The 25,912-nt window shown below is 56.6% G+C and overlaps 11 protein-coding genes across 11 annotated transcripts; 6 read left to right on the forward strand and 5 right to left on the reverse strand.

Moving 5' to 3' along the window:
- Positions 1-430: 430 nt before the first annotated feature.
- Positions 431-2,350, forward strand: L969DRAFT_89262 (uncharacterized protein). Its single transcript, XM_014711111.1, has 5 exons — positions 431-508; positions 557-639; positions 691-971; positions 1,023-1,652; positions 1,703-2,350. Exons 1-5 carry the CDS (start codon positions 471-473, stop codon positions 2,195-2,197), a joined length of 1,527 nt encoding a protein of 508 aa, XP_014566597.1. The 5' UTR covers positions 431-470; the 3' UTR covers positions 2,198-2,350.
- L969DRAFT_89263 (uncharacterized protein) lies at positions 2,184-5,892 on the reverse strand. The gene is made up of 4 exons (XM_014711112.1): positions 5,599-5,892; positions 4,710-5,533; positions 2,408-4,654; positions 2,184-2,358 (listed from the first exon to the last, which is right to left on the reverse strand). Exons 1-4 carry the CDS (start codon positions 5,756-5,758, stop codon positions 2,263-2,265), a joined length of 3,327 nt encoding a protein of 1,108 aa, XP_014566598.1. The 5' UTR covers positions 5,759-5,892; the 3' UTR covers positions 2,184-2,262.
- On the forward strand, positions 5,891-7,880 carry L969DRAFT_89264 (uncharacterized protein). The gene is made up of 9 exons (XM_014711113.1): positions 5,891-6,017; positions 6,077-6,231; positions 6,290-6,336; positions 6,388-6,513; positions 6,563-6,664; positions 6,722-6,794; positions 6,848-6,926; positions 6,978-7,080; positions 7,133-7,880. The coding sequence occupies exons 1-9, from the start codon at positions 5,937-5,939 to the stop codon at positions 7,399-7,401; spliced, it is 1,035 nt and encodes a 344-aa protein (XP_014566599.1). The 5' UTR covers positions 5,891-5,936; the 3' UTR covers positions 7,402-7,880.
- L969DRAFT_51655 (uncharacterized protein) lies at positions 7,422-10,755 on the reverse strand (the record flags this gene model as incomplete). The annotated part of the gene is made up of 4 exons (XM_014711114.1): positions 7,422-8,811; positions 8,862-9,723; positions 9,817-10,511; positions 10,568-10,755. The coding sequence occupies 4 exons, from the start codon at positions 10,753-10,755 to the stop codon at positions 7,422-7,424; spliced, it is 3,135 nt and encodes a 1,044-aa protein (XP_014566600.1).
- Positions 10,756-10,841: 86 nt separating this feature from the next.
- On the forward strand, positions 10,842-11,962 carry L969DRAFT_18811 (uncharacterized protein; the record flags this gene model as incomplete). Its single annotated transcript, XM_014710907.1, has 2 exons — positions 10,842-11,807; positions 11,858-11,962. 2 exons carry the CDS (start codon positions 10,842-10,844, stop codon positions 11,960-11,962), a joined length of 1,071 nt encoding a protein of 356 aa, XP_014566393.1.
- Positions 11,963-12,038: 76 nt separating this feature from the next.
- L969DRAFT_628107 (uncharacterized protein) lies at positions 12,039-13,161 on the forward strand (the record flags this gene model as incomplete). Its single annotated transcript, XM_014711115.1, has 4 exons — positions 12,039-12,260; positions 12,322-12,452; positions 12,512-12,781; positions 12,841-13,161. 4 exons carry the CDS (start codon positions 12,039-12,041, stop codon positions 12,959-12,961), a joined length of 744 nt encoding a protein of 247 aa, XP_014566601.1. The 3' UTR covers positions 12,962-13,161.
- L969DRAFT_52026 (uncharacterized protein) lies at positions 13,137-15,506 on the forward strand (the record flags this gene model as incomplete). Its single annotated transcript, XM_014711116.1, has 5 exons — positions 13,137-13,165; positions 13,212-13,478; positions 13,537-13,877; positions 13,931-14,546; positions 14,777-15,506. 5 exons carry the CDS (start codon positions 13,137-13,139, stop codon positions 15,504-15,506), a joined length of 1,983 nt encoding a protein of 660 aa, XP_014566602.1.
- A 1-nt stretch (position 15,507) lies between these two features.
- On the reverse strand, positions 15,508-16,185 carry L969DRAFT_95866 (uncharacterized protein; the record flags this gene model as incomplete). The annotated part of the gene is made up of 3 exons (XM_014711117.1): positions 15,508-15,675; positions 15,716-15,929; positions 15,992-16,185. 3 exons carry the CDS (start codon positions 16,183-16,185, stop codon positions 15,508-15,510), a joined length of 576 nt encoding a protein of 191 aa, XP_014566603.1.
- A 773-nt stretch (positions 16,186-16,958) lies between these two features.
- Positions 16,959-20,218, forward strand: L969DRAFT_95867 (uncharacterized protein; the record flags this gene model as incomplete). The annotated part of the gene is made up of 5 exons (XM_014711118.1): positions 16,959-17,273; positions 17,335-17,435; positions 17,660-18,508; positions 18,561-20,029; positions 20,118-20,218. 5 exons carry the CDS (start codon positions 16,959-16,961, stop codon positions 20,216-20,218), a joined length of 2,835 nt encoding a protein of 944 aa, XP_014566604.1.
- A 198-nt stretch (positions 20,219-20,416) lies between these two features.
- On the reverse strand, positions 20,417-23,542 carry L969DRAFT_95868 (uncharacterized protein; the record flags this gene model as incomplete). Its single annotated transcript, XM_014711119.1, has 8 exons — positions 20,417-20,592; positions 20,640-20,687; positions 20,746-21,768; positions 21,829-21,903; positions 21,969-22,203; positions 22,315-22,510; positions 22,627-22,801; positions 23,422-23,542. 8 exons carry the CDS (start codon positions 23,540-23,542, stop codon positions 20,417-20,419), a joined length of 2,049 nt encoding a protein of 682 aa, XP_014566605.1.
- A 560-nt stretch (positions 23,543-24,102) lies between these two features.
- On the reverse strand, positions 24,103-24,967 carry L969DRAFT_560885 (uncharacterized protein). The gene is made up of 2 exons (XM_014711120.1): positions 24,902-24,967; positions 24,103-24,797 (listed from the first exon to the last, which is right to left on the reverse strand). The coding sequence occupies exon 2, from the start codon at positions 24,667-24,669 to the stop codon at positions 24,286-24,288; it is 384 nt and encodes a 127-aa protein (XP_014566606.1). The 5' UTR covers positions 24,670-24,797; positions 24,902-24,967; the 3' UTR covers positions 24,103-24,285.
- Between the last annotated feature and the right edge of the window lie 945 nt (positions 24,968-25,912).

Raw genomic sequence — 25,912 nt, forward strand, 5'->3', positions numbered from 1 at the left:
GATTGACTGCAAAGTCGTAGATCAAGTCATCGATTTCGGCGTAGATGTCAAAGAGCCCGTACGAGCTATCGCCGCACTGAAAGACGTATGCGCCTCGTTCGTACCTGTTTGACAACCCTATCATGCTGACGTTGAGCGAGCATGCTTGCGACCATCGACTATCGACGTACAGACAGACCATAGCTGCTGTTCGGCTGTGACCGAGCTCAGCAAGGCCGTTGTGAGGCATGTGACCATGAGGAGGGACATATTGACTAGATGATGGCAAACGGTGATGGGACGATGCGAGTGAGATGTCGCATGATGCGGACTCGAGAGGTCAGGGTCGCACAAGGAGGCTTATGCGTTACTTTAGAGGAGGACAAAGGCAGGGCAAGGCAGGGCAGTGATCGACGGCGACCGCGTCATTGACAAAATGGAATGGCCGGTGCACGTCACGGCGACTTTGCCGGGCTCGAGTGACTGAAGCAATGGCGGCAGCAGAAGGGCCTATAAGCAAGAGGCACATGTGAGTCAAGCGCAACACGAACAAGGCCTAGGCTGACAGCAGAAGTAGCGTCAGTGACGATGCCTCTTCGAGGACGGCATTCGCTCTGGTCTCCTCTGTTGCGCCGCTTTACTTCCTCATCACCTTGAAGCGTCAGTCAAGCCTGTCCTCTGCTCACACGATGACTGATGCCCGTCTGGCAGAGCGACTGTCACTGGACAATCTCCATCTTGGCCTTGTCGAAGTCGTCTTACTGCTCGTGCTCCGCTTCGTGATCAACCTCAACCCGGTCAACGCGGTCAGGCGAGCAGAATCGGTGGCCGGTGTCGTCAGCCAAGCCGATCAGGATGAGTATGACCGCTCCTCTGTCGTACCCAAAGCACGACGGCTCAAGCGGAAGCCCAAATCGAGGAAATCGGCCAAGTCAAAGGGAGAGCATCCCGTGTATACCGACGCCGTGATCGACAAGTGCTTGTACAGCATGGCAAGTGCTCGCTTTCTCTGCAGCCAGTCATCATGCTGAACATGCGCACAGCTTGCTATTGTCGACCCCAAGCCGCTAGGCGAGCTCAAGGAGCCGAAAGACGACACGCCTGCGCCCATACCACTCGATCAATGGGCGCTCGTGCACGACTCGGAACGCACAAAAGTGATGAAGCATCCTTCCATGCCTCAGCTCTATGCGATCTCGTCTACTTTCCCAGAGCTCGAGGTCAGGAAGCTCTGGGAAGTCCTCATCGATGCCGGCAATAGAGTCACTTGGGATGGCCTCTGCGAAAAGGCAGAGACCGTAGAGGAGCTTGGACCGCGCGGTGTCAAAGCAGACGGCAAACGTCAGGGCAGCATCGCCTATCTCGCCATGAAGGGCATGTTTCCCGTCAAAGCAAAGGACATGTGCCTGCTCTCCATCATCACCCGCTTACCGCCGACAGCCTCGACCGTGCCAGACTCTTCTGACAAGCCTATACTACGCTTAATGTGCGCAACTACCTCGGTCGAGCACAAGGACCGCCCAGAGCAATCTGGCTACAACCGCATGAAACTTGCCATCTCTGGCTTCGTCGCAGAGGAGGATGGCCATGGTGGCTCGCGACTCATTCAGATCACAGACCTCAGCGGTCTCGGCAGCTGGGTACCGGACAAGATCATCCAACTCGTCACAAAGGTGTATCAGCTCCTTTGAGCGCGAGAGGACACGAGCTAATGTTTGCGCAGAACATTATACCCAAAAGTCTTGCCAAGGTGGGCAAGCTCGCCGAGACGTACGAGCCAAAGAAGGAGCGTGCAGCCCTGCAAGGCGATGATTGGCTTCCGCCTTTGCTTGGATCATGGGATGATCCCGCGCTTGCGAAAGAGGCACAAGGGGCAGATGCGGGAGAGATCGAGGCAGATGACAGCGAAGGCGAGGAGGGGGAAGAGGAAGAAGAGGATGACGATGACGAGGAGCTTGCAAACATGCCTGCCTCTGAAGCCCGCTCACTCAGAGAGCTTGTGGTGCAGCTCCGGACGGTCACCTCCCGGCTATCATCACTCGAGAGCGGCACGAAGAATGAACAGTCTGGCTGGCTACAGCGCATCATGCCATCCAATGCTGCAGTCCATCAGTCAACCGGCTTGGCAGGCGTGCTCAGTTCGTCCGTCTTTGGCGGCGCAGTCGGCGCAGCGACCGTTTTTGCACTCTTTATGCGCATGACACGCAGGCGACAATAATTTGCACTTGTTCTCGATTGTACAACTAGATCCGATGTAGACCGCCTTGCTTGCACATCGAGCCTTCATGAATCTTGTCGGACTGCATGAGGACTGCGCATCTCTTGCCGCCGCTCCTTGAAGCTGCTCACATGCAGCAGCGTAGCAAGCTCGCTTGTCGTCTGCGGCTCCATCATCAGCTCGAGCTCAAGCAGACACGAGCAGTCTCACCTTGGCTAGCTGACCGAGCCCCTCGCGAACATTACGAGGGAACGGCTGCTCTTGCGATGTTGTACGCGCCAGTGATGCAATCGAGATGACCGTCTTGACAAAGACGTTGCAGTCCTCCCAAATCTTGATCGATTCTGACGAGCCAGCACTGATTACGACGAACCGCCATTTGCTGCTGGCATAGCCATCGTCAGGATTGCGGACGACGTCAAGACTTGCGCGAAGGCGTCGCGTAGCCTCGTGACCACTCTTGCACATTGTCATCAGCTCAGTAACACGGCGTTGCGGCCGCTGAGACTCTTCCTCGCCAAGAGTGCGCAGTAGCATATCGCAGACCGTATGCGCAATGGCAGTCGTCGCATCGACCATGTTCAAGAAGTCCTCGTCAATACTCATAGGCCCGCCAGACTGTGGTGCTCGCATAGCCGCAGACTTTGACTCGGGCGTATTGAGCTCATGCTGACTGCCGCTTCGACTGCTCATTCCGCGAGGAGGCGGTCCGAATGAGCTTGGCGACTGAAAGTAGGTCTGAGGGGGATGCGATGTCACGGGCGTTGGCGGCATGTCATTCAGATGTGAAAAAATGTCGCGGAGAGCACCACTCGAAGTTGATGGTGTTGCCAGAGGTTGCCCGCGCGAATGTCCGATGACGGCCTCGGCGGGATCCTCTGCGATTGCTGAGCTGGGCAGTCCGCTCAAGGTTGTACCAGGCGGCATGGCCGAAGACATCGGCAGTGTACCGCCTTGACGTACGTCACCGACATTGAAGGAGCCAGCATGGCGCCTGTTGCGCAAGGCGGGACGAGTCGCCTGCTCGCCCAGCTCGTCGATTTCGTGATGGCCGGTCGAGCCCTTGCGTATGTTCGGCGGTCGAGCCGTCTGCTGCAATTGGACATTAATCTGCCTTGCAAAGGGCGTCAAGGCTTGCCAAGACTGAGATACTTCGCCAGTCGCGCCGTAAAGCATCAGCAGTAACGTGCGAGTGTAGCGCACATCGGCAGCGGATGTCAGCACCTTCGACTGCACCGCAAGCGCACTGACGAGTGTCCTGAACGCGGTGACATTGGCTTGACAGGCCTGAAAGACTTCAATGAGCAGCAGCACGCCCGGTGGAGCTCGCCGAGAAGCAGAGTCAAAGCGATCGAGCGCATTGATAAGACTGCTCATGGAGCTGTCCGCCGTGGCCATGATCTTCGACATTGCGCCCGGCATCTTGTCATGAGCAGCAAAGACGATGAACTGCCGAATGGCGGAATAGACCTGCGAAAGCGCAAAGAGCAAACCGCGGACCGAGTCCATTGCTGCCAGCAAAGCAGGCGAAACCTCCTTCGAGATGCTCGACGGCGGAAGCATGGACAGTCTGCGGAAGTAGATCCCACTACTGCGATCGCCAGCCAGGTGATCGTTGCCATCTCTATCGTGGCGGACTTTTCTCTGGGTAGAAGGCTCACCGGCTCGCGCATGAGGATCCTCACGGAGCATTGACGCGAGATCCGGCGGATGACCGTTGCGTCGCTCGCGTTCATAGTCGTGAGCAGAGCCGTTGAGCTTTCCCATGCTTCGATCGTCAATGATTTGCGCGTGATCTTGACGCAGATCCGGCAGACTCTTTTTAGACTGCAAGCTAGGTCTACCGCGCTCATGTGCGTCTGCAATCGACTGCGAGGCGTTGCGACCGTGACTGAACCGAGCGTGATCTGCCGATGCGTTATCTGTAGATCGGGCGCTGTGCGGTGGTGCTGGATAGCCAACAGATCCACTGGCCTGATGACCCGGTCGCCTGGGGGAGGTGTTGCGCGTATGATAGCTCGAGGGTGGCAGCATTTGACCCGACAGGCTTGAATCGCTTCGACTGTGGCCGTAAGGATTGGCCATGCCTGATGCGCTCAAAGGGCGCGCTTCGAAGGCATGATCACGGATCCAAGACTGCAATGCTGCCAACCACTTTTGCATCGTCTCTGCTTCGTCCAGCTTGACGGCTTCACTCGTCGTGGGTCTGCTGGCATCGCTATTCGACGAAGTATTGGGTATCTCTGTGATCTCTGCAGGCGGCCATTCGATCGGGTTGTGGTCGCATTTGAGCACGCGCAATTGGCTCATCTCTGCAAAGTAGGCAGGAAGTCGCTTGATCTTGTTCTTTGAGATTGAAAACACTTTGAGGTGTCTCAGCGAGCCGCAGTTGCTCGGCAGTTTCCGTATCCTGTTGCGGCTCACGTCCAGGATCTCGAGCGAAGGCATCTCGCACAGCTAATCTCATACTCGTCAGCGATTCTCAGATAGTGCAAGGGATAGTGTGACTCACCACCGCAGGAAACACGGAGAGCATGTTGACTCTGACATTGAGATATCGCAAGCTCGTGCCGAGCGAGACAAAGCAAGCCGGTAGCGCGGTCAGGTAGTTGTAGCCAAGCGCGAGTCGCTGTACTGTTCCCTCGAGCACGTCGATGACTTCTGCCGGCACCTCTGCTATTCTCGAATGACTAAGATCGACTGTCTCGAGCCCCGTGACGGGTTTGGCGCGGTCGCGTGGTAAAGCAGGCCGCGCTCGGCGTTCATTGTCTTCGTCAATCGACTGAGCCGATGTCCCCGAGATTGCAGATATGTTGCGAGAATGAGAAGCCTGTTCCATAGATGAACCCATGGCGAGCGACCGTGGCGCGAGGTCATTGACCGTCTCTTTGGAAGCGCCGTTGACGGCGACGCCAGCAGAGTGCGACCTTCCCATCTGGGGCGTCATCGGCTGAGCAGCAGGCTTGCGCAGTGACAGTACATGCGCGAGCAGGGCGGAAGCCGTTGTGGGCGGCGCTTCAGACTCGCTCTCGTTGATAAGACCGATTGCCTGACGCTGGAGAGCCTGCAGAGATGCTGCGGGGCCTGACCCGACCATGGTGGGAGTCTGATCGCCATCGTTCAAGCTGAGATTGCGGGCCCTGCCGGCGATGAGGAGAGTGTTGTCTGATGCTTGTGGGCGAGGGTACGCGAAAGTGCGCTCGCTGTCGCCGCCATAGGGCCGAGTTGGATATGCTTGAGGCGTGTTCGCGCCGCTGTCGAGCTGTCTGTGCGTGTCATCTAGGTACTGGGCCTGCTCATCAGTCTGCTTGATCGTCAGACCGTACTCTGAAGGGGCTGCAACGGTCCAAGATGAGTCGTTGAGCACACTCGCGGTGGTCGAGCTAGAGATTGCGACGTACGTTGCAGCGCTTGATAGTCGATGGGCGTGTCTATCGTCTCTGCCGTCGAGGACATGCTCGAGGAGGCCGAGTGCTGCACCTTGACGGGGGCAGCGTACCCTCGAGGAGCCTGACGAGCTGCGTAGGCCGACTCGAACGCGGCGACGCCGTTGCTTGCCATCTCAAGCTCTCGTGGCTATCACTCGGCACCGCTGCTACCTCGCACGCATCGCGCCTCGCTCTCGCTGCCTCGCCTGTGGTGAGTGAGGACCCGACCGACTGCGTAGTCGAGCGAGACGCGTCAAGCCAAAGCTTGAAGTCACGACGACGTCCAAAGGTGTGGGCAAGTCGTGCGCCCGATGTCAAGTCAGCGGGACAGCTTCGACGACTTTATAGCTCGGCACCGACAGAGCCGACCATGGCCCAGTGAACGAGAGCAGGCAAGCGGCGCCTTGCCATCGACTGATAACACTCGAGCTCATCTCCCCAAGCACTCTAGATCCTCCTCGAACCCTTCCACTACATTGACTCGTCAGGCGGCAAGGAGATCCGCTCGCAGCTCATCGATGCATTCAATGTATGGATGCAGGTCTCTCCGGACGCGCTCGAGATAGTCAAGCGGATCGTCAAGATGCTGCACGTCGCGAGTCTCCTGTCCGTCCCCGCGCCCTTCCTTCGGTGGATCTCGCTCACAGCATTGACACTCGACTAGCATGGACGACGTAGAAGATGATTCCGTCTTGCGCCGCGGTATTCCCGGTAAGCGCTGATTGCAGACCGTCCCGCCGTGGCGAATGACACTTCATTCAGTCGCCCACAAGGTCTTTGGCGTGCCCCAGACGATCAATTCAGCCAATTACGTCTACTTTCTTGCACTACAGGACCTAGCAAGCTTGCGCTCTCACAGAGGCGTCAACATCCAGAGTCTTGTCAATGGCAAGCCTCACCTCATACTTGGTTCTTAATGCTGAAACGACCGTGGCAGAGGAATTGCTCAACCTCCACCGAGGCCAGGGCATGGACCTATACTGGCGCGACACGCTCACTTGTCCCACTGAGCAAGACTACATCGAGATGGTCAATTTCAGTCAGTAAAAATACGCCAGCCGTATACGCAGATAGACTGACTGATCGGCAAATGCAGAGACGGGCGGCCTCTTTCGTATAGCCACCAAATTGATGCAAGCTTGCTCTACACGCCCAGATAGCAACGTCGAGTGGGTACTTACCTTCTGATAGTACTCTGCGACTAAGTCAGGCGTTCTCGTAGAGCCTACGAGCCGCTCGTCAACCTCATCGGTGTTCTCTTTCAAATCCGCGACGATTATATGAACCTGCAGTCTTCCCAGGCAGGTCACCTTTCTCGCATATGCATGCGGACCCGCTGAGTCCAGATGCAGTATGCCGACCATAAAGGATACTGCGAAGATCTGACAGAAGGCAAATTCTCTTTTCCAATCGTTCATTCCATCAGAGCAGATTCGAGTAATTCGCGCCTCATCAGTGGGTCGTCACTCCTCTCTGACGACGCCGCGGACTGAGCATTGAGCGCTAGATGTGCTGCGGCAACATTCCAGCGATCCATCACTCAAGGCCTGGGCGGTGGCCTACATGCAAGAGACCGGCTCGTTTGCCTATTGCCGCGACGTTCTCTCGCGGCTCGACGTACAAGCACGCGAAGAGATAGAACGGCTAGGAGGTAACCCGCTGCTTCTCAAAATCATCGACAAGATGCGCATACCAGACACAACAGACGATGGCACCTTGCCTTTGCCGGGCGAAGTTGCGAATCCAGTTCTCAGTCTCACAAACGCACGACACTGAGCGCTGCAGCAGCCTTGCATTCAAACACCTTGATGTTTCCATGCCAGCAAATGGTTGCGACATTGAGCTACCATCGCCAACGGGACATCGTCTTCCCGAGCAAGCACGCGGCGCGAGCGGCCCTGAGCAAGCCGTGGCTGCATAACTTCGAGTCTGTCGCCGCTGCGCATATTGCACGACTGATCGGCTCCTGCCCTTGACAAGTCTATCGTTCGCGACTGTTGTTGATCTGTGCAAGTTGCACGAGTTTGCATCCGAGACGAGGCTGCTCGATAGGCTTGCGTCAGGCGCGCCAATGGAATGTCATCCCCAGCAAGGCTATTACGCGAAGTAGTGTCAGAAGTGTGGCATTCAGCGACTTGCGCAATGCGCACCCCTGCGGTCCACGACACGAACGAGGCCGCGTCCTCTGTCTCGGGACAGTGTCCGTCTGGAATTGGCTTAAATGTAGGTGATCTGCGGATTCGCTCGTCTTGGGAGCGAAAGAAGAGATTCGAGTCGGACTGACAAGCTCGCAAGGGCTTTACAGCGACGCGAGGCGGAGCAGGCTGCATCACTAGCGGAGCATAAGTGGCTGAATACTGCAGAGATGACTTGACAGCATTCTTTTGCTTGGGAGATGTCCACTGGCCCAGCTTGTGGCCCAATCGAGCGGCGATACTCTTTTTCTTCCGAGGCATAGGAGATGGCGAGTCGTGCAGCAGCTCCATCATGTCATGACAAGTGGCAGAGGTGGGCGATATGCTGTACGGAGAGCCTGGCGCAGGGATCTCGCTCGATCGTCTGGCGGCTCCTGGCGCGCTTGGCGAAATGGTGGCCGCCGAGAGATAGTACGCCAGGATATCATCCTCGTCGCGAGTGGGGATAGCGAGCGGTGGCGTGGGCAACGTAGAGCCAGACGACGAGGCAACTGGCCGCCAGGATTTACTCAATGAGATCGGCTGAGAGCGACCGGACAAATCGGAGACGAGCGTCAGACTCGATGCGTCAGAGTTTGCCCGGCGCGAGGCGGGTGTACTCTGCTGGACATTTTTGAGCCGACCAAGTGACCACAGACGTCTCAGCTTGTTTACACTGTTCGACGTCGACTGAGTGGGACTGATTAGGTCGATCTCTTCCTCGTGCATATTGTGCAGAGCTCCATTGGAGCTCCAAGGCGACCAATTACACTGTTCTGCTGGGAATGGCATGAGCTGTCCAGATTCTAAGTCGAAAGAGGTAGCCCGATCGGCGGTGTCACGGGTAGTCTGACGTTCGAGTCTGCCGGAGATGAGCTGATGGTAGCCCAATTCTGGCAAATGTTCGATCATGACAGAGGACGATAGCGAGCATCTGGGGTCCTGCGCAGATTTTGCTCGGCCATGCGCGGGACGTGACGCACTGCGAGCTGTGGAGGCAGCGAGCGTGCTCCTTTGAGGCTTGATCAGCTTCCTGTGTGAGGCAAGAGTACCACAACACACTCGTGAGGCTTGATAGCTCTGGCTTCGATCGTTCCTTTTCGTGTGATCTTGAGTTGAGTCTCCTTTGCGTTCCACTGCAGGCCAGCAACCTTCCATTGACGCGCATGGGCAGATGTCTCATCACCGGATGAATGTTGCTTTGGCTCATCATCACCCGACAGAGTACCTGTACGGCATGTCTCTGCCATATCTGGCGCGCAGGATGGGGTGCACATGTTGGGCTCGAGATGGAGAATCATCCAATCTGTCGCCTGCCGTCGGGTTGTAGTGTCTGACGAGTGTGCATAGGGCGACGTGGCCGTCGTTTGTCTTGAGCGGCTGCTCTCCTGGCGTTGATGTTCAGGCGTGCAAGCGGCAAAGAGGAGAGGCAATCGATCGTCGTCCTCTGTCTCGCTATCGACATCTTTCGTTGCCTCACTGCAAGTACCAGTGTGGACTGACGGTCTCGGCGGATCAAGCAGGATCGAGTCCCGTCTGCTGACCTCCGAGGGCATCGTGAGCCTATCGTAAGCGGAGATACGAGGCGAGTCCCGCAGGAGATGAGGACGAGGGGAGCCTCTGTACTCGATCGATGTGGCTGACGGGTCAGAGGCGCTCCGATAAGGCAGCAGGAAGGAGACATTGGACGAATCTGATGGCTGGGCAAAGACAGACGAATCGGAAGGAGACGTCGAATGATCTGCTAGTAGGCTGGCCGTCTCGCTCGGTACAGACGAGTCATAGCCGCCATAAGCAGAGCAGCGGTCGAGATACGCCAAACGATCGAGAGGGGATTCCTTCGTCATCGTTGGCTCGTGCAGAGAGGTTGAGCCTGGCAAGGGCCAAGGACACTCATCGACGGACATCTCCTCCATGGTATCTACTCAATGAGAGCAAGCACACGCACAAACGATGATGTTAGACAGACTGCGTCTGTCGGCGACGCCTTCCGATCGTCACCTCGCCCTCGAGCGACCGCGCTGAGATTTGACTTTGACAAAGACTTCGCCCTGTGGGGCAGCAACAGGCGGGGGGAGGTCGTCTTGCTGGAGTGAGAGAGATGCAAAGCCGATGCTCGAGTCTGCCGGCGGCCTGGGTGATCGCGTGGCTCGCGCGATCAACTGTGCAGGCGCACCATCCCTCGATGGATTCATCTTGCTGACGTACCCCGACGGTTCGCTAGCTCCATCGTAGAGCGTCGCTTTGGCGCTGCTAGGCTCTACTGCGGCGACAACAGGTGAGCCCGATCGGCCCGGGGATGCTCGCGGGGAACGCTTCTGGGGCTCCTTTGACTTTGGCCGGCTCAGCTGACCCGGCGCGGCGTCCTCTGGCAGTGACAATTTGGCAGAGGAAGCTCCAAAGATGCGCTCCTTTGCTTTCTGGTACTCCTTCTCGCGCTCTTCGAGCGATTTGCCCGTCGCTTCTGCTCTACGCTGTCGCTCCTGAGCTTCTTGCAGCAGCTCCTGTTGTCTTTGGGCAGTCGGACGTCGCAAGATCTGCATGCCTCTCGGCTGATTGGCTGCAAGCATGCCTGCGTTGATTGACGGAGTAGCACTCAGAGGCGTAGCTTGGGCCGCACTCCTGGTATGGCGAGAGGCAAGCTTGATCTGCGTAGCTTGCTGAGCCGGTGCAGCTCTCGCCTGAGTGGACGCAGACAGGATCTCAAATTGACTGGTCGATCGGCTCATCAGCACCATCGACAGGTGATGATCATATGAGCGACTGACGGTGCATTCCATAGCTGGGCATTGGCTTGATCTGTCACCTCTGCTGCGTCGAGATGTGTTGATCCCATTGCCGGCCGGTTGCTGGCTTGGACTTCATTCGCTTGCTGGGCTAGATCTTCCTCGGTCTCCCAGTCATCGAAAGGATCACGCTGGATCTTGACGCTGCTCCTGGCGAGCGCTGCCGACATCGCAAGCCGGCCAAGTCTTGGTTGGCTGCCTTGCCTCGCAGCTTTTGCTTTTGCCACGCTCGCGACGACTTCCACCTACCCGCGACATGCTGATCCAGCGAGCTTGCCGACCCCGCATTGCTCCTCCAACATGCGCACGACACTTCTCCACGACGGTCCAAGTACCGCAAACAATCATCGATGCAGGCTGGCTCGAGCCCGTCACACGCTTAGCAAATCAGTTTCTGCTCCTGCCTGATGCCTTGCCCGCACACCCAAGCTATGCTGCTCTCATCATCGCAGTCACGCTCGGCCTGCGAGCATCCACCGGTCTGCCCATGCTGTTCTGGCAAAGGAAAAGAATCGCGAGGCTGACCGAGCACGTCGTACCTGCCATGGAGCTTGCCAGACGATATGCCATGACAGATCTCGTGGCCGAATGCAGGCGCAAAGGCTACAACCATGCTCGATATACAGCCGTTGCTCAGTCCCACATGCGCAAGAAGTTTCGCGAATTGACCAAGAAGCACCAATGTCGTCGTTGGCCGACATTATTGGGGCCCCTGGCTGTCAATCTGCCAGTCTTGCTTGGCAACAGTGCTATGTTGCGTCAAGCGTGTCTGATAGCTCATCCTCATGGGCAGGAGAGTGCGACGAGCGGAATGACAGAGCTACTGCCAATAATTACCGCATCCTCATCGCCATCACCCCTGGCGACAGAGTCATTTCTCTCGTGCCCTTCCCTCGTCGAAGTGGATCCTACTATGCTCCTGCCTCTCTGTGTCGGTCTGCTGTCACTCGCAAACGTTCAGTTCTCTGGCATGAACAACCGCACCATGAGAGCTATGCAGAGGCTCGTCACCAGTAAGAGTGCGCCAAGTCCAACACCAGCACCAGCAACAGGCAGATCGGCTTCAGCTCGGCGCTCACAGCAATCAAACACCGCTCCCGATGCGCGTATAGCGAGAACAGAAGAGCTGCAAATCGAGACGAGCAAGCGAGAGCGCCTGACCACGAATATCCTCAGTGTCGTCAGTCTGGCAGTCATCTACATTGCCGCGCAAGCCCCGGCAGTAAGCTCTATCTCCAGCATGGAGCTTGCATTGCTGATTCTGTGTCGTAGGCCATCACACTCTGCTGGGCGACCTCTGCCCTGTTCGCGCTCGCCCAGAATGTCTTCTTCGGTCTACGCGATCGACGCAAGCTCCACGCGAAACTTTATCAATGATTTCGCCATGAGGTCATCACGTTCGACGAGCTCTTCTGTCAACCTCTGAGCCAACTCAGCATCTACCAGACCAAGAATGATCCGAACGGCAGCAGCAAGAAGCACGAGAGCAGCCACAGTCTCGCGGAGAGGCACTGCCGTGCCCCTCGCTGCTTTCCGACCGAGATATGCTTCCAGCACGCATTTGCCTCCTGGACCGCAAGGCGAGCATTCGACTGGCGCAGCCAAGAAAGGCTCCAACCTGACGACTTATGCCGGCATCCTCGCTGTCCTCGGCATTGGTGCCTACGTCTACTCTGTAGGCTCATTGAATTCATGCATCATCGTGCAGTGCTCATCCAGCCTGTGCTCCCTTGCAGAGCTACAACAATGCCCCTGCACAAGCTCAAAAGGCCTACAAAAAGAGTATTGGCGCACTCGAGGCGGTAGGTATCCCAGTACCTGACGAGATGAAGGGACTCGATGTCAAAGGACTCGTTCAAAAGTTTGAGCAAGTCTCCCTCTCTGGCCTCTTTCTAGCCGTCACTGATCCTCTTTTGCGGCCCATAGGAAGCTCGACATCAACCAAATGAAGGATCTCAATCTGTCAAAGCTCAACCTGAAGGACCTCGGAGGCGACCAGGCATCGGCTTTCTTCGAGAAGATCATCAACGCCAGCGAGAACTTCACCGACAAGGGCTCCGAAACAGGCAAGGAGCTCAGAACGCAGATCCGTAACATCGTGCACGCCTTGCTCGAACATGCTCGTCACATCAACGGCGACTTCAAGATCCGTGCAGACAAGATCAAGTCAAAGTACGATTCTGGCGACAAGAGCTGGTCAGTCGTGTCTCTCATTCCACAACGAGATCTCTCTTGCTGATCACAAGACCTTGCAGGATCAAGGAGGCCCGTGGTCTGTTTGATGACGTGCGCAAAGAGGCAGGCGACGCCGTGCTCGACCTTGGCTCGCTCTCCAAGGAGGGCGCGAGAGAAGTGAAGAAGGAAGCCAAGAAGTGATCAGACAATCTGTCCTGCAAGTGAAGCTATGCCCGCCAAGTAGTCATTCGCGTTGCACCTCCATGCACTCTGCCTGGCATGGATCCTATGAGCTCTGTGTCAAGCTTGCTATGACGTAAGGCAAGACGAGTGGAGAAGACGCGTTCGCCTGGCTGATTTGCCGCTCTCAGCAGCAATGTCGTCGCCGCAGCTGAAGCGCAAGATGTAGGTCGATCCATCCTTGAGAGCGCATCAGCTCAACGACTTGCAGTGACATCTGCATCTACGGCGCAACGGGCTACACCGGCAAGCTCACCGCAAAATATCTCGCCGAGCATGCAGACGGAGCCAAGATCGCTCTGGGCGGTCGCTCGAAGGCAAAGCTAGAGTCGGTAGCGCAAGAATCTGGGCTCAAAGATGCAAAGATCTATATCGCCGATTCTGACGACGAAGCGGCTCTGCTAAAGATGGTCAAGGATGTCAAGGTCGTCATCACCCTTGTGGGACCTTACGCTCGCTACGGCAACAAGCTCATCAAGTCACTCGTCTCTTCGTCATGGTGAGTTTGCTCGTGCTGACTGAGATGCTACTGGCAGGGTATGTGCAGAAGCGGGGACACACTACCTCGACCTGACCGCCGAAGCGACATGGGTTGCCCAGAAGATTCAGCAGCATCACAAGTCATCCATGGTCAACCGTGCCATCATCGTACATTCTTGCGGTTTTGACTCTGTGCCGTCTGATCTGGGCACCCTGCTCGCTGTTCAACTGCTCAAACGGATCAGAGGTCCCGCCACATCTGCCGGTCGCGTACGGACTGGCTTCAAGGTCAAAGGGTCTATCTCTGGTGGCACTTTTGCGACGGCGATGGATCTCCTTGCTTCTCCAAGAGAGCTTTACAGAGGCTTAGCCGGCAATGCCTACGCCTTGTCTCCCAGTCAGTCTTCAAACTGTGGAATTGGTGTATGTCACACTGACGTGGCAACGCAGAGATGGGCAAGCAAAAGCTACGAGGACCCAAGGTGGTCACCAGAGAGAGCGGTCAGTTCGGATCCTTTTGGTTCATGGGACCCTACAACACTGCCCTCGTCCGACGCACATGGGGCATTCTCGAAGCCACTCGTGCGACCAATGTGGACGCCTTCAGTTACGGTAGAGACATGACCTACGACGAATACATGACATGGTGGGACCCTGTCAGTGCGACCCTGTTCAGCTTGTTCTTCATGCTATTCAGCTTGATCGTCATGTTCCCACCCTTTCGCTTGCTCGCACAGAAAGTCGGTCCACAGTCCGGTTCTGGGCCATCAGAGAAGCAGAACACAGACGGCTGGTTCAAGACACATACGTTTGCTCATTCTGCAGACGGCAAGACGGTCACCGAGGCTGTCATCTCGGGCAAGGGCGATCCCGGTTACGCACTGACTGCTCTGATGTTGTCAGAGTGCGCGTTGTGTATCATCCATGACTACGCAGATCTGCCCAGTCTCGCTCACGAAGGAGGTCCATTGACGCCCAGTACTGCTTTCGGCAATGTGCTCGTTGACAGGTTGCAAAAGACGGGCAAGTTCACCTTTTCGGCCGAAGAATACACAGGAAAGAAAAAGTCCCAATGAGCGTGAGCTCAGCTGGTCGGCGTCAGACATCGAAAGCATTGTTTCCAATTGCATCACACGAATGGAACGTTTGCATTGCGCTTGGGGTGTTGTTGAACAGTGGGCAAGAGCCAATCTCGGTCATCGGTCGAGATCACGCTGGAAGCTTCGCGCTCATGAATTGCGCGTCGCCTCGAGAATGTTCGTGCGGCTTCCGCTGACTCATCCCCAGAGTATAAAGAGCTGGCTCTTCTGTCCTCCGAATCACGCACTACTTCCTTCGCGCCTATATATCTGATAAGCAAGCAAAGAGTCAAGAGATGGTCTTCTTCACTGCACCAGTCGCCGCCGTTGATCCTTTCGAGGACTTCATCGGTTCGATCCTGAACCAAGTCCATGCCGGCGTGGAGCGAGAGTGTCGTCGACCTGACAAGCGGTCGACTGAAGCACACTTTACGCCTCAGGTCGATCTTGTCCAGACAGAGGTCAGTCATTGCGATGCTAGGGATTCGCCACTGGCTGACGAGTCGCGGATTCGACAGAGCACCCAGACAGCATACATCAATCTGCCCGGTATCCCAAAAGAAGCCGTCAAGCTCGAGTTGCGAGGCGATGTCGTCGTCGTGTCTGGTCAGCTACCCCGTCCTGCCCATTACAATTCGCAGTCTGTCAAATTGAGCGAGCGACCTTTTGGCAACTTCAAGAAGGGTATCCGGGTACACCGTCTGACGACTGCTTCTGATATCAAGGCGAGCATGGCCAATGGCGTACTCAAGCTCGAGTTCCCACTTGTGCCGAGAGCAGCCGAGCCTGCGCCGATTGCAATCGAGGACGTTGCCATGACTGACGAGGCGAGCACGACTGCAGAGCCGCAAGAGAGCGCCGGCAAGAGCACGCAGGAAGAGGAAGACGACTTTGTCGAGGTCGCGGATAAGCATGCTCGTGTAGAAGACAGCCCGGAAGAGGCATAGTCTACCGTCCATCTGCTCTGCTCAGGCGCCTTTGTAGCCATATCTGATTGCACTTGTTCATCTTTGTACAGCCAATGAGAGCCACTGACTGTGACTCACTTGAGCTTGTCGAGTTCTTCGATCTGAGCTGCTGATGATCGGAATTCGAATGAGACGAGCGTGGCCAGGCCTGAAGTGAGAACAAGGCCGAGCCATCGGAGCGCTTGGACTTGGCCTTGCGTCGAATAGACGTAGATCAGTGCACCAAAGCCCAAAGAAGCGCTGATCATCTGAGCCGCTTGGACTCGTCGCTGACTGTCCGGCTGATCGACTGCGCAGAGAGTGATGGAGAGCAGAGCGAGCGGCAGAGCAATTGCGAGCTGAGCAGGCGAAGTGTAGGTCCGTTCCTTTGCCGGGTCGAGTAGAAGCGGATAGGCAAGCCAGCTGGGAGAGCAGGAGCACACACATCAGTCTCTCCTCGGACGGACTTGTGGGCGGAGACAGACACTAAGCTGGTGAGGAGGACGAGGAGCGCTGTAGCCGACCGTGCAAACGTGCGAGCTCGTTCAAAGGCATCGTTGAGATCGGTGAGGACTTGTTGCTGTTCTTGCTCGTCCAGAGGCTCGATAGGCTCATCATCACCGTCCGAGTCGGTCACCTTGCTTCTCTGGCCTGCAGTCCGTCGTCGCACTGTCGTCATTTCGTCAGGCGGCCAGCGCGAGGACAGCGAGCAAGACAGAGAGAGAGAGCGGGCGAGCGAGCGAGTGTGTGCCTACTGTCGAGCCGAACGAGGCTTGCTAGACATCAAGACGGACCAGCGTGATCATATCCCGACGTCATCCGGCCGGACAGCTCGCCAGGGCACGGTCATCCTCACAGACCGCTTTTCCAGGCAGGACATCGTCATCAACCCTCCCCCAGAGAAAGAAAGCCTTTGCGCACGCTCTGACCTGACTGAATCCCTCGCAAGCGACACAGATCATCGGTATCGGGGCTACGACAGCCAGCGTGGGCTCTGTGTGGGCGACCACGACGCATCTTCACGTAGAAAAGAGCACTCGGCAGGCACCGCACACCGGGAGGACTCTTGACTTTCCCCTCTTGCCCTGCCTATCAGCCAATCAGCCTCACCCACTCATCACTCTGAGCAGTCTGTCTGACAGCTGCAGATTCTTCACCCAGCCTACTTGCCGGTACACCCGCCTCAGGCACACAGACAGCGCCCACTAGAGGTTGACCATTGGCACAGCCATCCGTGGCTCCCATCCGTAAAGTGCGGCCAGTGATCAACACTGAACGCATAGCTGCAACACGATCACTGCTATTCTCTTGACTATCTGCTTCGCCCGCGGAGCCAAGTCGAAGCGTCAACAAGCAAGTCACTGGCGCCCTCAGTCTCCCGCTCGGGAGCTACACGCAGGCAAACGCTCACTAAGGCAGACTCACACTCAACGCACACAGCATCTGGCCAGCATGGCCTCCACCTCATCTCCTAGCTCGTCAGCCAACGGCAAGCCCACCTATACGAGCACAGGCATGACCTACAGCACTCTGCCACCCCACATGGTCCAGCACCAGCTCGATCAGTCTCCCACGACCTCTGCGGCTCACTTTGAGGACCGCACTTATGCAGACAGCAATGCCTCTGACCAGGAATCCCTGCTCGACTCTGTAGAGGGTAATCATCTTGCTGGCAGTACCAGCAGCGTCGGCACGCCCCACGCCAAGCTTGACCCCTCAGCCGAGAAGCGTAGCGGACGCGCATGCCTCGCCTGCCGCAAGCTAAAGGTATGCATTCGCTCTATCTCTACTCCCCCGCGTCAATGGCTGACCGGCGTTGACGTTGCAGACGAGATGTGATGGCGCAGAGGATCCGCCTTGCCGTCGCTGTCGCTCGGGCGGTCACGAATGTATCTTCGTCGAGTCCAAACGAGGCAGGCGTCCGCCTAAGTAAGTCCTTCATACATACACGCTCTTTCCCATCCGCATCGCTCTTTTTTTGTTTGACATCTCCACGCACGCGACTTACCCGTCTCGGCCATTTCCCCGGATTGGTTCGGCCAAATCGGAAATTCGAGAGCTCTTCTTTCTTTCGGATTCTGCGCCGCCTGTCGTGCGACGGGGAAACAGACGAACTGTGGGCAGATACTGACATGCTCCGTGCTGTCTGTCAGGAAAGATCCGGCGGGTGATCTGGCAGCCCAGGCAGAGAAGACAGTCAAGAACGTCACCAGAGCTCTCCAGACTGCCAACGGTCAACGTCAGTCAGCCTCTGGCACAGCTCAGAACAGCTCGAAACTAGCTTTGGACGGCAGGGCGAGAGCTAACCCGTCAGCTTCTGGCAACATGCTAGCCAATCCTACAAATGGCATTGGCCCCGCAGGAAGTGACCAGGCCGCCTACCTTCATCGCTCGCCCAATGCAGCTCTCTCGCAAGCTAGCATAGCACCTGGCAGACCACAGTCACAAGCTTCCTCGCACGGATCAGCTTATTCCGCTAGCCACTACCAGCAGCCTGAGCTCGCGCCCTCGCCTGCTCTACGTACCCAGCTACCCTATCAGGGCTCACCTGGCGACACTCGCTCGGCTGGCAATGGACACAAGCGCTCAGCTTCGCAGAGCTCACCAGGCGATCAAGACGCCAGCGATCCAAAGAAGCTTAAAGCAGGCGCCGCGCGTTCGACGTCAAAAGGCAAAGAAGTCGCTACGAATCAGCTACAGACCTCCACCTCTGCCGCCAGGCCAATGTCAGATCCATCACTGGGCATGGGTCTCAGTCTACTCGCAGACGCTTCACTGGCAGCCGAGCTAGATGGGACAAAGGGCATCTCTGGTCTGGATCCCAGCTTCAAGCTGTCCAGTCTGACAGAGGCTTTGGAGAATACTGGCGTGCCTGCTGGCGGTGGAAGCAACAAGAGTAGCCCAACACTGAATGGACTCAGCTCGCTCAAAGATACGGAGGCGCCCGTCTTGCTTACGAAAGGCATCATCGATGCCAATACCGCTGTAGAGCTCTTCAGGATGTACGCGCTCTCTGTGCGCTGCATCTGGTACATGCTGATCATGCTGGCACAGATTCTTCGACTATTGCTACATCCATCTGCCACTGCTCGATCCGACAGAGAACACTGCAACTGCAGTCTGCGCAAAGTCGCCTTTTCTCTTCACAGTCATCTGTGCGGTCGCGTCGCGCTTCCATCCGAACGTTGATCTTCATGTCGCCTGCTATGACGAGGCCCACAAGTGCTTCGTTGCTTGCGTGGACGAGGGCGAGCGGAGCATCGAAAGCGTACAGGCCTGTCTTATCTTGACAGTCTGGGCGAACGCGCCAAAGGGCGCAGAGGATCGGCCGAGGCGAGCTTGGCTTTACTTTGGCATGGCAGTACGACTCGGCATGGAGATCGGTCTCTTCAGGCCGCCCTCGTTCAGCAAAAAATTGAACCTCCGCGTCAGCGCGCTGAGGAGTGGTGCCAATCCTTGGGCGCCCCTTGCGGACGTCCCCGAAGGCCTGCAGCGCGATGCACTCAATCGTGAGAGGACCTGGCTGCTCGCGTTTGTCATTGATCGATACATGGCTGCCGTCATGGGCCGGCCATATCTTATACAGGACGCTCGCCCTTTTCTCATTCCAAGCCATCCACTCAGCTTGCCGTTTGACCTAGGCATTATCGCGCATCAAGAGCTTCAAGCTGTCGTCGGCCAAGTGATGGATACCTTCAGGGACCGTATTTACGGATTGGCAGCGGCGAATGACGAGATGCCCTCGCCTGTAGTGATGAAACTATTTAACGCCCGCATGGACGAATGGCGCATGCGATGGTGCCCCAAGCCAGGCGAACCCATAGCGAATAATTTGCTATTCTACTACCACAACAGCAAGTTGTTCTTGAACACTTTCCCTCTGCAGACGATGCTTTGCAACGGCGACGCTGTTGACGATCCGGAATGCGTGTCAATCACCATCAACAGCGCGCGAGCGATTCTGGACATATGTCACAAGTATGCCAACCTTGGCGTACTGCGACATTGTCCTGACGTCAACTTCCTCATCGTCGTCTATGCTGCCGTATTCTTGATCAAAGTCAAAGTCTCCAAGTCACGCTTCTCGCAGTTGGTAGTTTCTGACGATCTACACCGAGCGGTCGTCCAGACCATCACAGATTGTCAAAATGCGACGACCGATGCGCGGCATGCTGCCGGTACTGCCCATATCATGTTGCGCGTCTTGTTGGCATCCTGGCGAGCCATGGAGACAGGTCAGCTTGGAGGTAGTCTGCCAAAGTTTGGCAGTGAGATCAACGCCGCGCATCAGCCTGGTTTGACAGGCGCAAGCGACCACTCTGACGTCACCCTGGCGCCCGCTGCTGTTTCACCAACGATGCCTCTCAACCAGCCGCTGCCTACTTCGTCTTATAGCTATACTGCACCCACCAATCGAAGCGGTCACCTATCTGGCACGCACACGCCTTCTGCCTTTGCCTCTGCCAACAATGGTCAAGGTACTACCGTTGGCAANGACCCACTTGATCTCTTCCTATCGGAAAGTCACTTNNTCGAGTAAGTGACGGTCATATCTGCTGTGAAACGGCAGGGACTGACCTGTGGCTCGTAGATCTGTCCTAACGAGTCAAGGTCAAGATCAGTTCTTTGCATGGCAGCAGGTCGATCCTTCCCATCTCGACCATCTCGTCAACCTCGGCGGCATAGGGCCCGCTGACGTGCCGCCTGCATGAGTCTATTCTACCGAGCGGCTTGCCATCGCGGCCTCAATGCAGATCACAGCAAGGGCCATTCACGTAGAAGAATCTCGCGATACTTGCTATGGGGTACAATGGACTGAGCACGCGTGAAGAAGTGACTGAACATAAAATTTCGCCGCGGCTGCGTTGCTGAGTTGTACATGAAGTCGAAAGCCGAGCGCCCCGGAAGTCCTACGACTTCTTTGGATGGCGATATTTGAGCATAAAACTCGCGAACTGTGTGACGTCTAGAGCTAGCTCATAGGGCAGTCCGGCCCAGCAATGAAGAAAGTCGTCGAAAGTAAGGTGCTTGTTCTGCTTTTGTTCGAGGAAGATCGGTACTGCCTTGAGGATCTGTGCACTTTGGACTGCGCCAGTCGGTCAGACTCGAGCAGTCCGCAATAAGAGGGCCAACCTTCGTAGATTTTAGCAAGCAGCTGTGCCGAGGGTGCCTGATCAGTAGCTGTGAAGGCGAAATCGTCAGCCACAGCATGATACGAGCACGACAGTACGAGGATGACCTTTGAGCAGAGGGGCGAAGGCGGGCATTTGTCGCAGTCCGTTGAACTTGGACATGTCGAAAGTAGCGCCGACGATGAAACTGACAATGTCTTTGGCGAGCTGGTCAGTAACGTGGTCGACGTGGTCGTCTTGGGGCTCGTTGTGGACGTAGCTGTACAACGCCGGGCTGATGGACTGAAAGCCCAGCATGCGGTCGTAGCACTGCTGATGGACATAGTCAACGGCCTCGCCATACGACCGGAATCGTCTTGGGTGCTCCTCAAGCAAGCGAAGACAGTGTCGGCTGAGCTCAGAATGGACAATTCGGGTGATGCCGAGTGTGACGGCTTTGCTTGCCTCGCCGCTAAGGTTGACGGCCTCATTGAATATGGGCAGCGGAATGTTGATGTCGAATCGGTGCTCGGCAAGATTGTCGCCCGCATGATCAGGTCGCGCAGGAGCGATTACAGCCTCGAGCACGGGCACAGCTTCCAGGACAGCTTGCTTGACGAGAGCTTCCTTGTTGGTGTCACTGAGCGTTTCGAAATTGCCTGATGTGCGCGGGCTAACGCGACGCTGGACGATACTTGGACGCTGTTCGGTATCGCCGCAGACTGATCCTGTCGCAATTGTCTTGATGTGACGCTGCGCAGTCTTGCGTTTGAGGTCTTCAGCTGGGCCTGGCTTGGTCTGCTTGACATGACGGTGATCGGCCCGACCTGACTGGCGGGTGGCGCGTGCTCTCTTTGGTGCTGACTCCATGATCGCATCGTCCTGGCCAGGAGAATCTGCGGACAAGTTGGCGTGTCTCCCTTGCTTGACCTCGATTGGTCCTTCGACAGCGCCCTGAGATCGAGCCGATGCCATGCGAGCGAGGAACTTAGTCTCGCTAGCCTTAGCGCGCTGAGCTGCCTGCTCTTTCTTCGTCTTGCGTCTCTTGAGCGCTTCGGCTTGTCTTGACTTCTCGACGGCAGAACGGACACATGCTTTTGAAGTGGTCGACAGATGAGGTACGTCTGTCTCGCCTGGTTTTTGCTTGCCGGCTGTTCCAGGCGTTGCATCAGCGCGCTATCCTTGACAAAAGGGGCAGAGTGAGCGCGCACTCTGATCACTGGGTACAGCAGCAATAGCTGACTCGCTCGCTGTCGATGTTTTGCTGTCAGCCGGCTTGCCTCCTCCTGCGTTAGGCATGAGCGACAGATCTTACAGGACAGGGCAGCCTCTTCTGCTACGCTGAACGCACGAGTCTTAGTGTATGAAGACGTCTGCTTTGCCTTGAGTTCTTTCAAGTGAGCAAACGTGTCGTCGGGGTCAGCCTGCGATCGCATGAGGCCCGGCCGAGCCATGTTGGCCAGCGAGCCTTCTCGCTCGCGCTTCTGTCGGTACCCTCGCGATCTGACGGGCTCGACTGATTCGAAAGGAGAGTGGTCAAGTACTGAGCGCTTTGTGCCGCGCCGAGCAAGTTGGTCGGTGTGAACCTGGGATGAGCGACCGAAGGAGGGCTCGAGAGACGCGCCAAGTGCAGGGTGGCGTCATGTGCCTTCGCTGTCTAGCCGCCGGCGTCATCCTCTCCGCTCTGCTCTACCGACCCGTATCTTTGCATCGATCTGTTCTGATTCCATGCCGCTTCCCCGTCCCACAAAAACCCTGACACCTCGGCCGTCACCCCGGTCGGCTTCTCTACCCTCGGGCTCTACTGCCTTCACTTGCACAGTGCCTGCTCGCACGCTGTAGTCGCTCGCCGCACACATTCTCGGATGGGATGCACCAGATCGCAGCAGTAGCCTTAACGATTTAGATCCCTCCGGTACGGTCTAGAAGCAATCGAGAGAACCGCGGCATCTGTTCCGTCTCGCAGGCTCGACTTTCGGTCGACAGTCGCAGGTTTGTCGGATCAGCACCTGATCAGAGCGCGGCAGTGCTTGTCTGCTATGGCCGATGAGGCACGTCTGGACGGGGATGTTGCTGCGACCTTTCTTGCTTGCCGTGCCCAACTTGCCATCGAGTCATCGTACGCGTTGATATCTGTTACGGCCCTCGTGCTACCCTCTCGCCCATGATCGCACGTGCTCCAAGCTATCCCGTGCCGGTCGCACCCTCATGCCGTCGTCTTGTTGTATCTTCCATGTCCTTGTCCGCGTGTCCAGACCAGCCTTATATTCGCGTCTTGAAGGATTATCATGCTCTGCGTCGGTCTTGCGTCTGAGATCGGAGTGTATAACGTTGCATTGGCTTGGCCTCGGCACTGACTTGAGTTGCGTATGCGAGCTGACAGTCGGCAGCTCACTGGTCCCAAGTACTCGAGGCCGCGCGCCGCCTTATCAGATCAGTAGTGGTGGCCGGCCGGCCGGCCGGCACGCGTCAGCTTCTCAGATCTTGTCAGACCTGGTTTGCTGCTTGTTTGCTCGGTTACGTCAATAGTATGTCGAGATTATGCATGTCCGACGTCCTCTACAAGAGCTTGAGGAACGCTGCTTGCTCGGACACAGATTCTACAGCCAGCCTTTGCAGTCCTCGGTGCGCGCTTTGATTGACCAACAGTTCAGGCTAGAGCTTGCACAGCGCCTCCAGACCATCGCTGACGATCCGTAGCGTGCTTCGCTGTGGCCTGTGCTCAGAGTCTGCTCCATCGTCGTCTGCTATCAGTGCCGACGCGTGGCAGCGATGCTCGAGCTGTCAGCCTCTATATAACTTACGAGCAGACTTATCAACTCGATGACGTATAGAGGGAGGACGGCTGCGCATCGGCCGCGCGCACACACTATCTGCCCAGCTGATCGGACCGCATCGCTTCCAGAGCGCCAAGATGTTGGGCATGCCTTCATTGCGACTTGAAGTGATGCCGAGACTCGAGTATGGTTGTTGTGTGCTGTGCCAGACTAGGCATGGCTGATGGCGTCGTGAAAGAAGAACGATACTCGAAGGACCCGGCTGTCTTCAGAGACTTGCATGCTCCTTGAGTAACGGGCTGTCTGAAATGCCGAGCATTTGCAAATGAGGACGTTCCACAGTATCCTGTCAGTCGCTTGACGACCATGTCGCGTTCGGCACGATCTCGGCGAGTTTCTGCGCGCTTTGAGCACATACTCCTGCTGATTGAGCACTCAGCGGGTCGTGATCTCGCGCGAGCTTCCGAATACAGCATACATCAGATGGAGATGCTGTCAGGCTGCCTGTGATAGTGCGGCTACCCATCCCGTGATCTTGCGTCGTTGCGCAATTTGGTCAAGTCTATCTGCATCGACGGCAAAGCCGACGTCGAGCTTTGCTATGCAGCGCCAGGAAAAACAGCGTGGTCGTGCCTGTCATCGCAGTGTGATCAAATGCGCACTGCCGAGAGAGACACTGCTTGGTCCTGACCAGGGTGCAGCGGCGTAACACTTGATCGTCGATGTAACGCGCGCGCGCGTGTGTGTGTGTGTGTATGTATATGTAGATAGATCGAGCTGAATCTAAAAGTGAGGTTTGTAGAGAGCCTGAGGACTTTAGCGCAGATGTAAGTGGCCGGGCCCCGAGTCTTGACGAGTAGCGACGACGTTCGTAGACGGCCACCATCACCTCTATCCTTGTAGCGATGAGGCTGTACTGGACTGGACTGTACCCGACGAGGCTGTTCTGTAATTTACTCTACTGTACTGCGCTTGCGGCGCTCGTTGCGAGTACAAATGCGAGAGCAGCTGACCTGCCTTCGGTTCACTGCCTTTCAGCGATGGCGAGAAACTCGGTTTTGCTGCAGTCTGCTCGCCAGCCAGCTGCATCGCATCTGAAAGAACGCCTATCGGATGACCTCGCGCAAGGCGTGTCTGCCGCAGCTGCCACAGTTGCCCAACAAGCCTTCGTTGTTCGAGGTGAGCATCGCAAATCTCGGCGGAGAAAGGCTTGATCGAGCGTCCGGCGCGCAGCTCGTGTGTTTGTTCATCTAGCAGACCAAGACATCGGTCCATCGCGCTTCTGACTTGTCCTTCCTTGCGTCATATAGCAACCACTGATTGGTGACTGGATTGTGCGGCATTGCAGCAGAGTCGTAAACGCATACGATCGACTAATGCCTCCAACCTGGCATTGACCACTCCTGCTCGCGACTGTCAGCGTAAGATGGTCGCAGGCCAGGACAATGAGGGTCAGCGGAGGGAACCGACAGCGCCTCGCCTGTGCATTAGCTGACCTTCTACTTACCCTACCTGAGAGACAGCGATGGTTACGAATTTTCAGTAGCGCCGGACGGCCTGCGGCGCGCAGCGGCCGTCAACCGGCTCGAGACCGCTCGACAGTGGGCAACAAGGACTTCGGCTAAGACTGACAGCGCAGTATATCGGACATAGGCTGTACGATCATGTGGAGCACAGCCATTGAGTCAGGTGTGGCAGGTGCATCAGAGAAGAACGGCGGCGCAGGCGATCGCGGTCGCCAGAGACTATAACGCGTTGCCCTGTCTTGATGCAGAGTAGCGTAACAAGCACATCATTGGCACTCGTAGCGATGGCCGCCATCGTCGCGGTAGATCACCGTGCAGTACGTGAGCGAGTCGCTACTGGATCACGGGATCACGGGATCACGGGATCTGAGCAGGAAGTCTGCGCAGTCGAGGAGTCAGGCCTCTCTCTAATTCGGCGAGACGAGAGCTTCCGACGTTCCCTGACTGCCACCAAGAGACACCGCTAGCTTTGGCCTGAAGCAACATGTGTATACGATGCACTTTGAGCAATATACTGAGCGAAATATATAAAGTAGAAGTGAAAGCGGCTCGTACTCAGGCTTGGCTGAGATTGCATGGCACACGTCTCAGTTCGTGAAAGAATGCGACCGAAGGCATGACATTGATCAGCTTAGAGCTCAGACATGCGCAGGGAGTGACGCAGAGCATAGTGCAGCGACTAGCAAGGGCTGCATGCCAGCGCCGCGAGCTGCAAGCCGCGCTGACCCCCACATGTCCCACATCGGCCGCTGGCGCGTGGAATTTGGGGTATAAAGCCCCCCGGGAAAAGTTGCACCTTCCTCAAAAGCTGTCCGCAAGGTAAAGTCAAGTCGATGCTCAGCCGAAACCTGGCAAGCTTCGGACGACGAGGCCTGTATGTTCAGGACTATGATGCATTCGCGACGGGCGAGAGGTCCTGTGGAAGCGATCCTATGATCACTTGCACGACTGGGGGGAGGACCTCGAATATCGTCCAAGTGCTGCCATGCTCG

Source organism: Mixia osmundae, assembly GCF_000708205.1.
Source record: "Mixia osmundae IAM 14324 unplaced genomic scaffold scaffold_8, whole genome shotgun sequence".
NCBI classification, from domain to species: domain Eukaryota; kingdom Fungi; phylum Basidiomycota; class Mixiomycetes; order Mixiales; family Mixiaceae; genus Mixia; species Mixia osmundae.

What these genes read in the sequence shown, in the direction of transcription:
- L969DRAFT_89262 (XM_014711111.1), top strand. Translation starts at nt 471, where the DNA reads ATGGCGGCAGCAGAAGGGCCTATAAGCAAGAGGCACAT. An exon ending in CCTATAAGCAAGAGGCACAT is followed by an intron (nt 509 to 556) that starts GTGAGTCAAGCG and finishes CAGCAGAAGTAG; the next exon opens with CGTCAGTGACGATGCCTCTT. An exon ending in ACAAGTGCTTGTACAGCATG is followed by an intron (nt 972 to 1,022) that starts GCAAGTGCTCGC and finishes ACATGCGCACAG; the next exon opens with CTTGCTATTGTCGACCCCAA.
- L969DRAFT_89263 (XM_014711112.1), bottom strand. Translation starts at nt 5,758, where the DNA reads ATGGCAAGCAACGGCGTCGCCGCGTTCGAGTCGGCCTACGCAGCTCGT. An exon ending in CGACTATCAAGCGCTGCAAC is followed by an intron (nt 5,534 to 5,598) that starts GTACGTCGCAAT and finishes GGACCGTTGCAG; the next exon opens with CCCCTTCAGAGTACGGTCTG. An exon ending in GGCTCGGTCAGCTAGCCAAG is followed by an intron (nt 2,359 to 2,407) that starts GTGAGACTGCTC and finishes ATGGAGCCGCAG; the next exon opens with ACGACAAGCGAGCTTGCTAC.
- L969DRAFT_89264 (XM_014711113.1), top strand. Translation starts at nt 5,937, where the DNA reads ATGTCAAGTCAGCGGGACAGCTTCGACGACTTTATAGCTCGGCACCGA. An exon ending in GGCCCAGTGAACGAGAGCAG is followed by an intron (nt 6,018 to 6,076) that starts GCAAGCGGCGCC and finishes CAAGCACTCTAG; the next exon opens with ATCCTCCTCGAACCCTTCCA. An exon ending in CGCCCAGATAGCAACGTCGA is followed by an intron (nt 6,795 to 6,847) that starts GTGGGTACTTAC and finishes GCGTTCTCGTAG; the next exon opens with AGCCTACGAGCCGCTCGTCA.
- L969DRAFT_560885 (XM_014711120.1), bottom strand. Translation starts at nt 24,669, where the DNA reads ATGGACCGATGTCTTGGTCTGCTAGATGAACAAACACACGAGCTGCGC.